This window comes from Cryptomeria japonica, chromosome 9, assembly GCF_030272615.1.
Source record: "Cryptomeria japonica chromosome 9, Sugi_1.0, whole genome shotgun sequence".
Taxonomy (NCBI): Eukaryota; Viridiplantae; Streptophyta; class Pinopsida; order Cupressales; family Cupressaceae; genus Cryptomeria; species Cryptomeria japonica.
The window spans coordinates 282928084-282940129 of NC_081413.1; the positions used below are offsets into that span (position 1 = coordinate 282928084).

Below are 12046 nucleotides of genomic sequence, written 5' to 3' on the forward strand. Positions count from 1 at the left end.
CCATCTCTACATCAGATGAACCTTCTTCCCTTTATATATTCTCATGTGAGGGAGAGGTTACATCTCTTCATCATGCCTGCCCCTTGGCAAGAGACACAACCTTTCACAATTAGCACCCTTTGAAATAGTACAACCCTTCATAATTTCTGCCCTTTGAAAGAGACACAACGTTACCTACTTCCCATTCCTTTCTTCGTCCATTAATCCTTCCTTGATTCCCATTCTTCATTCATTTCTTCCATCCTCCTTATCCCTTTTCAAAAGATCTCCTCTCTCTTGTATCTCATGCTTTAGAGAGTCACGACTCTTCATTCCATGCCTTTTGACCATTCATTAACTTAATTACAATTTAATTATATTATATTATATTTTTATTTATTTATGTCTATAATTATTTATTATTAAATCCTATTTCAAAATGGGGACATTACAAACTGTGACAGGGAAAAACTGACCTTGATAAATACTTTTCAAGCTTCTAAAAGGAACAGTGGCAGATTGGAGTTGCTTGATTGGAATGAACAAATAAGAAATGGAGACAGGATGCCACCCACCTGACACACTATGTTCCACCATATTTCCAGGATGGAGACAGCAGAGAACCGGGGGATACATTTTCTATGGTCTAATATTTTATTCCATATGCTTAATTCAAAAAAGATAAGTCTAATGTTCCACAATTACATGCCTTAAAGATACAAGCAACTGTGATCGATTGTAATCCACATAAGATTATTTTTAGGCCATTCACAAATTCGTCATATGCATTATACAATCAAACAACATTAGAGTTGAATTGAAAGTTCACATGAGAGTTGAAGAAATATTTATCTCTAATTATGCCCCAAACAGATGATGTGGTCTAATATTTTATTCCATATGCTTAATTCAAAAAAGATTAAGTCTAATGTTCCACAATTACATGCCTTAAAGATACAAGCAACTGTGATCGATTATAATCCACATAAGTTTTACACAATTTCATTCCTTAAACATGCAATTAAAGGATGCCACCCACCTGACACATTATGTTCCACCATATTTCCAGGATGGAGACAGCAGAGAACCAGGGGATACATTTTCAGAAAAGATTATTTTTAGGCCTTTCACAAATTCGTCATATGCATTATACAATCAAACAACATTAGAGTTGATTTGAAAGTTCACATGAGAGTTGAAGAAATATTTATCTCTAATTATGCCCCAAACAGATGATGTGGTCTAATATTTTATTCCATATGCTTAATTCAAAAAAGATAAGTCTAATGTTCCACAATTACATGCCTTAAAGATACAAGCAACTGTGATCGATTATGATCCACATAAGTTTTACACAATTTCTCTCCTGTGAGATGCAAGTGCCCTTTCAAAATAAAGCCCCACCTGTAATTTATAACAGACTGACAGAAATATTCAACCTTTTTATTAAATGATAAATGCTTAAAAACTTGCACACGATCAAATCCTGAAGCTGTTTACTTAATTATCATGGATTGTGGAAATCTGATAGAATTGATAAATGCTTGCGCAGGTTAGGGGATGGCAGGCTGTCCCTAAGACAGTCACGAGACGCCTAACACATCCCCAGCTGTCTCGGGGATCTCCAGCTGTCCTCTATCCATCCCCCTGTTTCCAGTACATGTAGAGCATACATAGTAAAAAGATTATGTGTAAATACTTTGAACAGTAAAAAGATTATGTCTAACTACTTTCATGTGTATAAATGGATGCAAGAAATTCCATCACCCTCAAGGAAGGGAGGGAGAGCATCATCAAGGAGGGGCAAAAACATGGGAAATGGTCAAAGTTGCCATCATTGCCAAGATTGTTGAGATAAGTAACATTTTAGGGTTTGGCTGGTTGCCCTAGATTTGGTAGGATAGAGTCAATGTATTATTGTTAGTGTCGAGACCTTGTTTACCAGACGGTCAGGTCAAGATCGTCTCCCCTATGTGTGTGTGTGTGTGTGTAGTACTGAATACTAACATTTATAATTTAAATTGATATATGTAAATGAACTCAAGCATGGGAGTATCTCAATTCATATATATGCATATTTATATAATTACTGATGTAATTAATTTTTAAATAATACAAATTTAAATCTAGGGAGACATTATGGAAACGGCTTTTAAAGACGAAGTCTCCATATAATGCATATTTAATTGTCGAGCATATTCTCTAGCTTGGGTGTTACTTGCCAAGGCATCCATTACTTGCGAGTGATGGAGGTGATCGAATTCATGGTATTTAGGAATGCAAGAAACATTGAATGTCAAGCGAAACCGTGGCATTAGAGATAACTATCTCTTGATTGTGCTATCAATTAATCTATTTTTGAATCCGACCATATGGTATAGCGGATTCCAGGAAAAAGCATTCATTATGTTGTTTGGAAGGAATGCTGAAAAGATAGTAGAATAGAGAATAGCAGAATAGCAGATGTCGAGATTCGAAAGCTGGTTCGTGAGTGAACAGCTCTTAGCCGAGAAAAATCGGCTTATCTTCTATTGCATTGTCGAGCTAAACAGGCATGAAACATTACCTTTCTTTCTATGCTCTGTCGAGCTTTCATATGACCTCATAGCAGTAGATATACATCAATCTGTAGAATTAATACTATTTGCATTTGAATATAGCATTGGAAACATTTGCAGCCAGCCATATAGACTGTTAGCTATAAGTGTTTGCTTACCATAGAGCAATTAAGAGAATCTCATGCATACAAAAGTAAATCTAACCTTTCTAAGAATTGTTCTGATTCAATAACTTTTGCAGTCTCTATTTCTCCTAAGCATATTATATGTTGTATCAATCCCTTAGACTGCAAGTTAATAGTAGCAATCGATCAAAACCATGATATCAAACTCGAATATAAAGATTTGAAATGAAATATTTTTCCTTTTATACTGAGCTGTAGTTAAGCCAATAATGACATTTTTGTAGTTTGTCATAATTGATAAAGACACTTATGTGGTTGAACTGAGATTTGAGGTAGGTAGAACCTTTGTTCTACATAATCAAATCATTGTAATTAAATCTAAGAGGTTGATAAACCAAATCTATTTGAAGTCAAGGAGCCATAATTGGCTCATATACCATTGTAATTCCTTGGGTATGTTTAACCCGGCCAATAATGGTCATTTGAGAGTGCGTGGAGATTAAGTTAAAATGTAAAAGCACAATGTTGTGGGGAAAGAGACATACATGTATGTATGTATGTGCAAGAGATGCACATACATGTACACATGCAATGTGCCAGACGTACACATCTGCATACATAGTAAAATAATGTGAATGATTAACATGAATCATGATGAGAGTAGTAACTCTCGAGAAGATCTATACATGTAATAAGAAATATATTGAAGTTGAAGCCATAAGTTAATCTAGAGGTGTAAGAAATCCAACTGAGTCTTGTGTAACCTTCAAGCAGTTGACACAATGCAGTGTTAGCATATCATAGCGGCTAAGTCCACCTGGTCAAGTCAACTAGAACTTGAGTAATGATGTAACAAGTCGAATGGGGTAGTCAACAATGATTGCGTGCTAAACGTGTTTTGCAACTATATAAAACCTTTGGCTAAGGTGGCGCAGTGTTCTGCATGTGCCTGTCAGTTCACTAGATGCAAATGCACTTACTAGGCCAATGGCCATACTAGTTAGAAGGCACCTATGGTGTGTGACCGACTAGAGTCATGTAGAGTCTAAACCATAGTTACAAGACTCGGACTCGGTACCCAGACTCAGCAAATTGAAAAACCCAAGAAATTCAAAGATTTTTAAGGATTTAAAACCTGTTTCATGCATCCTTTAATAAATAAACCTTAAAGACACAATAATCCTATGTTACCCCGAGTTTCCGGGATGGGGATGGCAGGGAACGGGGGTACGCGTTTCCAACACGGTGAATTTTTGTGCCAATTTTGGGGACAGCTAGGGGACGGCAAAGGTGACAGCTATATAAAAATAGGGAAAATTAAAATATACAGGGGAATTTAAAATATTCATATGAAAACATGGATAAAGAATGCACATATAAATTATAGAACCTTAACATATAAGAACTAGCAAAGTTCTTACGCGAAATTTGTGTTAAATTGAAAGTAAAAGTCAAATTGCTTATAGAATTCACTGTCAATATGCAGAATATATGGGGACGTCCCCTAGGAGTCCCTTGTCCCCAAGACGGGGACGCCTGAAAAAAATACCGTAGCAATAATCTCATCAAATAGAAGCTACTTTGAACACATACACAAGTTTACATTCATCACATAAGTATAAATGCAAATTTTAGCCTTGACTTGAAGGAAATAATCTAAACTAAATAACACATTAGAAATACAAATAGTGTCAAATGTCTACAAAATTCATGGAATATGAAATCCATGTCATCAAATATTCGAAACATATATCAACATAAAAGCCAGAGCCTAGAAGTCTAAGGCTCGGAGGAGCCAATATCATTGATTACTCGACCCCGCAACCGTTCTACGTGTGCGCCTAAGTTAGGTCCTGGAACATTCTCCAGCCATGATCTCTGCCTGTGTCTCAGCCTTTACCTATACTCAGCTAGCTACAGCAGTGACTAAGGATAACACATTTGCCTTGATAGTGACTAATCTAGTGGTATCTCAGTCTACAAATCTGTTTCAAGTACTTAGATGGTGCTTGTTTTCCATTTCGAGGTGCATTATAGTCCTATCGCTTCCTTAGAAGGGGTTGTTTCATGCCAAAAAGGTGCTACATTGTTGCTGTTACTGACTGTCCACAAATCTGAGTTTGCATCAGGTCCGCAACTTCCAAATTAGCTGCTCAATCAACATATTTTGGTGCCTTTAAAATTACTAGACAGTTGTTAAGTCATCTCATATTGTTATCTTCAAGTTTAGCAATGACTATACTCCAAAAGTAATGTGAAAAAGCATTATGAATTAATGTGAAAACACTGTTCAAACTTATCAGGATATAAACTTAATTGGTGTTGTCAAGAAAACTCTTTCTATTCGGCAAAATCTTTCAAAAAATAAAAATAATCAGGGGTTTACACTACAATTTACCAAGAAAATATCAAATATTTTGTAACTATTCATTCTAATCCAACTAATCCAAGAAAAATGACTTTTTAGGGCAAAAGAGAAAAGATGTGCACCTTTTATTGCACTTAAAACTAGACCTTTTTATTTATTTTTTGCTTTTGTCATGTGCTGGCACAGCAGAGTCCAGGGTCGGGACTCGCGAGTTTGCTGAGTCTGACAGACTTGGCCAGACTTGGCCGAGTCCAAGTCCCAGGGTCCTCTGGTCTCGGCAGAGGTGACCCGCCTCAGGACTCGCCGAGTCTGAGCCAGACTCTGCGAGGCCTGTCTAAACACCAGGCTCAGATGGCAATGAGACCTAGTCGTGTGTCTACACCCTCATGAAGGGTAGGGCCACTTCTGCATGGAAGGTGTGCTGGGGACTGCCAGGTCTATGGTTGGAGGTAAAGCACCTTGATTATGCTCTCCCTCCTGCAGAATAAGTCTCTAAGATTCCGGATTGGAAAGCAAACAACAATAAACTCTAACTCTTCTCATTTACTTGTTGCATATTTATATATGTTAGATTTAAAGTAGAAGTTATCTACTTCCTTATTTAAATGCATTCAGTTGATGCTTGATTACATTCATCTCTTGATTCTATTTCGTTAGAAAAAATTATAAAATTGATTAATGTAAAGTTGGCAATTCTTTTTATGAAAATAAAAAGAGTTTTCCTTATGTTTTCTTTATGAATTAGTTAGAATATTACAAATTTAGTCTAAAACCAAGATAAACATCACAATTATTTTAACAAATCTGGCAATTATATTGTCTCGGCAAGTTATTTCACTCAAGTTGAAGTAATTTTCTTGCTTTTAGGATACAGATACAGAAAAGGATTTTGCAATCAAACGCACCAAATGCATGATTGTTCTTATGGATAGGAATCCAAAAAGTATTTTAGCACACTAACATCTACAAAGAAGGCGGTTTCAAGGACCATTGAGATGTGTGATGTCTTTCAATAATGAAGAAGTCTCCCAAAAGACTGTTACAAGTATCTTGCTGTAAATACTAAAATTTTAACCACATTTCAATCCCTAAGATTTAAATCTATCTGGAAATTAGTTCCATCCATGGTCAGCCAGGGCTTATAGTTGAGAGGAATCATATGATTTTCCAGAATCATCCAAAAGTTGTAGAGAATGTGGAGAAATGTCCAAAACCAAGTATGAAAAGAAAGGGGAATCAAGGCTAATCTGCAACAGTTACCAAGGATTACAAAACATAAAAGGAGTATAAAATAGACATCTCCACAGGATAGTTGGAACATGGATCACTTAGAATTTAATTGTGCATTGAAAGGGAATTTAAGATTATCTGAAAAATGATTAGAAGCTCAAATGGTGAAGTCATTTCCTTTGAAGCTTGGTTTGCTGGCAAAAGAAAATATAATGTGGGAGAGGTAAACAGATTAGTGGAAACTGGAACTCATCAAGACGGACCAAAACAAAGAATAAAATACTCAACTTTTAATCTTCTAGTTCTAGTTGATGAATTCAATTAAGGTGTTATTAGCATGGAAAGATAAGGCCTATTTTATAAAAAATAGAAAAAAAAAAAGATAGTAAGACTTACAACATCAGAAGAATTTTCTAGAGAACAAACAGACTGGTATAGAAGAAACAGAAATTTATAAAGAAAAAATGTTGGATGCATAAAAACAATGTATAAGAATACTCAAATATCTGATATTTTAATTTTGGAGCATCTTATGCATCAACATCTAAAGCGTTTATTGCTGGTTAAGGCTGGACATACTTTATAGAACAAAAAAGAAGATTTCCAAATGTTTTTTGACAAACACTAATAAGAATATACAGTAGCAGTCAATACAATTTAACAAGCAAAGTCAATCATACTTTTTTCTGACAAATGATGTATTGGAACTCATCCAAAATCCAGTGGACTCACACTATACATTTAGTATCATCACCATTATTTGAAAAAACTTGTTAAAGAAAAGAAAACTGAAATTCAGTATTGTACAACATAGATGTAGACTGTAGAACATACCCTACAGTTTGCTATGGACAAATTAATCATGACCTGACAAACTTATAAACTTTACTGAGACAAGCCTTGACTAATGATAAATACAATGCTCATATTTGCACTTGTAGTTATGACATTAGAATATTTGTTGTTACCATTAATAAATGTTGATACAAAAAAAGTAGGTTACATAAACATAGGAAGACATTTCATCCACACATACAAACATTCTAATAAATGGCAGATGCATCCATAAATACAAACACTGAACATAACATAGTTAATACAATTATATATCAGGCCCTCTCTATCTTCCTAAGAGCTCTGATCCTTTTCATTATTCTTCAGAAAAAAGCTCATAAGAGTCCAAGACACATCCCAAATTCACTACATAAAGGATAGTTCAATGTTTTCAAGCAAAACTTTGCCTCCAGCAACCTTCTTCATTCTTTTATGTCAAAATTGATAGGATGTCTCCTACAAGAAGAGGAATCAGAAAATGCACATTTTAAAAAAATAAAGGGAAAAAACTAATTCCCTTGAGAATAAATTTGATAATGTATAAGCACAGAGAATTGAAAAATCAATATAATGAAAGAGGCCATCAAACTTCCAGTCATCTATGCCTCCTCCAAACCAATCTGATCGCATGTCCCAACACACTAATCTTGCTTGTTCAATACTAATTGAGGTCTCGATGTGAGTTTATGTAACACTGAATAACCACCTTAATGTATCAAAGAGACATATTATTATTTTGCCTTTGTTATGTACAAGGTTGGTTCCATTTAAAGGATAGAATAGCAAGAATTGTGGGTATGTATGCATGCAAGCACACACACCACATACAATGACAGAAACATGAACATACCACACAGAGACATATCCAGAAATGGACATACATGCACCTGCAGACAGAAATGGACATGCATACGCATGCACAAATGCTCAGACACAGACACAAACAAACGTGCACAAACAGACACAGAAGCACATGCTCGTGCAAACACATGTATGTTGACAGAGTGGTTCTGTTGCCTTTTAAGGCTTCTGAAAACAAATTTAAGGATTTAGTATAGATACAGCTATAGTTTTCCTTGTGTACACTTCCTTAAAGGCTACATAATACAGAAGAGTCTAAGATTCTTGCAATCACTCGTTTGGATTTATTTTGCTCTTTATCCTTTTCTCTTGCATATTATGAAATTAAGAAAGCAAATGCTGTTTTAAGTATATATTGCATAATCCAGTCAGCAACATATCAGGCGCATTTAACAGGTGGTGTATTTGTAAACCCAAGCGATTCTTTATATATCAACTTCCATAGCCAGAGTCAAGGTTACTTGCCCAAATTTAATATGTCATTAACCCAGTTTCGGCAGCTCGTTGTACTACAAATCTAGCATATCAGGTGCATTTAACAGGTGGTGTATTTGTAAACCCAAGCGATTCTTTATATATCAACTTCCATAGCCAGAGTCAAGGTTACTTGGGGAAATTTAATGTCATTAACTCAGATTCGGCAACTCATTGTACTACAAATCTAACATATATTTACTGAAATCCTTAGAGTTCAACTGGAAACCATTATAGTCTACCTGCACACCAATAATATACATCTAAGAGAACATCTTACATGTTTAAACAGCCATTTGAAAATGATTTTTCCTTCAAACATACTGAAGACCTTTTTACCAGAAGATCAGTTACAAGTTACCATGAAGGAGGCCTGGAAAAGAATTGCAACTTGTATAAATCCCAATTAAGAAACAGATAAGGTCACTAAATATGGGTAGTAATTCAAATGATTTCGGTGGACACTTCAAAAGACAAAACAAATTGTTAATAAAAGCTAGAACATCAAGTAGTAGAGTCTAATCAAAAGCTAAAAACATGAGGTATCATCCCAAAGCACATATTCCATACTACACGGTTTTGACTATTTGCAAATATATTTATTCAAAGCAAGCTCAAAAAATGCAAGCAGTAGAATCTCGAAAGACATAAATGGAGATCCTTGAATACAATCACTTGTTAGAACATAAGATTGAACCAAAACAAAGGCTGAAACATAGAGTAACTCCCAAACTGATTTTTCCTTTAATAGAGAACAAGCATCATCACCCAACATAATACAGAGAACCTTTCAAATACAATCTATTCTTTAAATTAGAGCATGTGAGAGAACTCAAAAGTTGAACCATTTAATAAACAACCAACCTGTTTTTTCTTAGATCGTTTTTCTTTGTCGGCTGCTTCACGCTTTGCCCTCTGTTCAATTTCAGCATGGCTCGCTGCCTCCTCTTCACGAATGAGTTCTTCTTGCATTTTTATAGAAACATCTCTCTGATAAGCCATTTCAACATGATTGCTGACACCAATGAAAGTACTTCATAAGTTCATATTTAAAAACACCACACACACGTTACTAAAACTTAACTGAAGTGTCTACATTTATTAGATTTCTCATTTTACAAACTCTACATTTAACAGCATAGGTGATATGAAAACCATCAGATACTGTAGATCAAATGTTAAGAGTGCAACTGCTTAATGATCATAATCAGCTGGTGCCCAACTCAATTCTAATTACAATATCTTACTCATTCAAGATAGGCATTTCCCATTAAAAAATCCTAATTACAGCAGAATACTGATGGCCGAACAACAAACAAGATACAACCAACGGAGTTCACGGTAGAGCGCATTATTGCAGCAAAAGGATGAAATTGATTTTCTGAATTCATCTATAATGGTGAACTTTTTAGCAACCATTAATGAGCTTCTTATCAAAAACTTATGAGGCCCAAATAAAATTTGTTCTTTTAGAACATTCAGCATAGTTTTCATAAAAAGTGAGGAAAATATTAAATCAATGTCATTCAAGTTCAGGCAGCTTATTTGAAGTGGTCCAAAAGAAAACCAGAGATAATGAAAAATACATTTAAAGAACAGCCCAGAATATCAGAAAAATCCCACTTGCATAACTACAAACAGTCCTACCATGATTTAGATCTTAGTGCATAAGAAAAAGGAAAGTTAAGCCTATGGGTATTTGTTGAATTGGGCAGCCTTTGTCTGAACAAAGGTTTGACCCTTCGTTTCTTAGCTTGAAAAATATTTGTAAAATACACAAAACTTGAGATACAAGTAGATAGATTGTCATGATGATGAAGATCTTCTCAAGTTTCAAAAAGGCCATTAGAGTAAGACTGCAGGGGTGGGGCATCCCATCAAGCTGAGTTAGATCCATATTTGTCCTTCTGTTTGAGCATGTTTGCCACCAACCAACTGTGAAATGCTTGACTTGGTTGGGATTTGTGCAAAGGTACATGTCCACCACCATTTTGAGAGCTTTATGCAATGCTGGGCTCTTTGCAGCAGGCTAAAAGTGTTTATGTGCAACCACATCCCCACTCTGTATACTCAATACATCTCAATCCTCAACTTACAAGGACATGCACCGTGATAACAAACAGTATGATCAGAAAAGGAGCAACTATATGAAGTAGGTATGGCGTTGGGTAAGATGGAAGTTTAAATTTAGAAAGAAAAAAATACATAAACTATATTAATGTCCACAGGTGACCAATATTAGGTCAATGGAACTCAACAGTACATAATACAATAGAAAGTTCAAGGAGCAGAATTTTTTTGAGAAGCCCAAAAAGGGGAAGGAATAAAAACAAAAAATAATACTACTGCAGCCCACAACCACATATGGTCAAGAAGCCAATGCAAATAGCCAAATAGGGGGACAAGATCCCCAAAGAGCACAAGATGAAGAACAGTAAAGAGATAGGAGACAAGTCTCATCAAATATCTCTATCCAGACCTGAAATGAAAGCCATTGATGTCATCCTCAATCACTGTGAGAGGACCGATACAAGATCAGATAGTGCTTGTTGGGGAGTGTTGAAGACCAGGAGGTTTGAGCTAGGGTATTCAATGAGGAAGCAAGGCACTCCCTCTAGAATCACTACTAACATCAAAGGCCAATGTAAGCCCTGTAGTAGTGAAGAATCTGATTATATGCATCCATTCCAGTGACTGTAGAGGACTAGACAAATGTCATTGAGAAGGAGCAAAGTCTTGCTGCCAGAAAGAAGCAGAACACACTACCGAAAGGGAACATGCTGGAGTGTCTGAATGAAAATGATAAGTTCTGTAAGTAAGAAACTGTCCAAGTGTTTTTTAAATCTCTATGAATAGAAGCATTCTCTATCACTGCATGGAGTGTGGAAATATCATGTCTCTTATTAGATTTAAACTTTTCAAATAGCAAAGATAGAATGTTTGAGTTATATATCAAAGCAATACTGTGCTTGCCAATGTTAGAAAATAATAAGAAACAAAGCTATTATGGACATACATGGTATACATGGAGAACAGTTTAAGCAACAAGAGTTGCCATTATGATAAAAGACGCAATAGAACACTTGTATCTGATGGGAACCCCATCATTTATTTGGAAAAACCTTGAATTTAAAAAACCAAATACGTTCATTTTTTGGCTGCCATGTTTTTGGTACAACTGTCTATCAAACCACATAAAATAATTCCCAATGTGTGATGATGTGATATTTATTGTAGATATGGTTTTCCGAGAAGAAGATCAAGAAACATAAATGATTATAATTGTAAGGATTTTCCTTAAAATTTGAAGGCAAGATTTGCTTAAGCCTTCATAATTTTGGATATTCCCTATTCAAGGAAGCAGCTTGAAATAATTGCACTCTCAGAATCAATCAATTCACCAAAATATCTACCTAAACCATTTGCTACAACAAAAAATCCCATTAACCGTTGATGATAAACATCTTGGCAGTTTTAGCGCACTACTATTGTCCATGTGAAGATGACATGTTTAACAAGAGAGATGGTTAAATTTTGGTCTTTCATTAAACATAGATCTTTTGCAAAGGTGGATTTTGTATTTTTCAATTTATGCCTGTGTATAAAGATTCCTCACA

At 35.3% G+C, this 12046-nt stretch overlaps 1 protein-coding gene across 7 annotated transcripts in view; it reads right to left on the minus strand.

Moving 5' to 3' along the window:
• Positions 1–12046, minus strand: part of LOC131042148 (TNF receptor-associated factor homolog 1a) — a 58817-nt gene that overhangs the window by 21223 nt on the left and 25548 nt on the right. For 6 of the 7 annotated variants that reach the window (XR_009105127.2, XR_009105128.2, XM_057975474.2 and 3 more), the window contains exon 10: positions 9294–9444. Coding sequence is in view for 5 of the 7 variants with exons in the window: in XM_057975474.2 (XP_057831457.2) it covers positions 9294–9444 (151 nt within the window). In the remaining 2 variants the exon portion in view is untranslated. Of the gene's footprint in view, positions 1–1599; positions 1627–9293; positions 9445–12046 lie in introns of those variants that run through there. The other variant, XM_057975477.2, reaches the window with a different exon arrangement.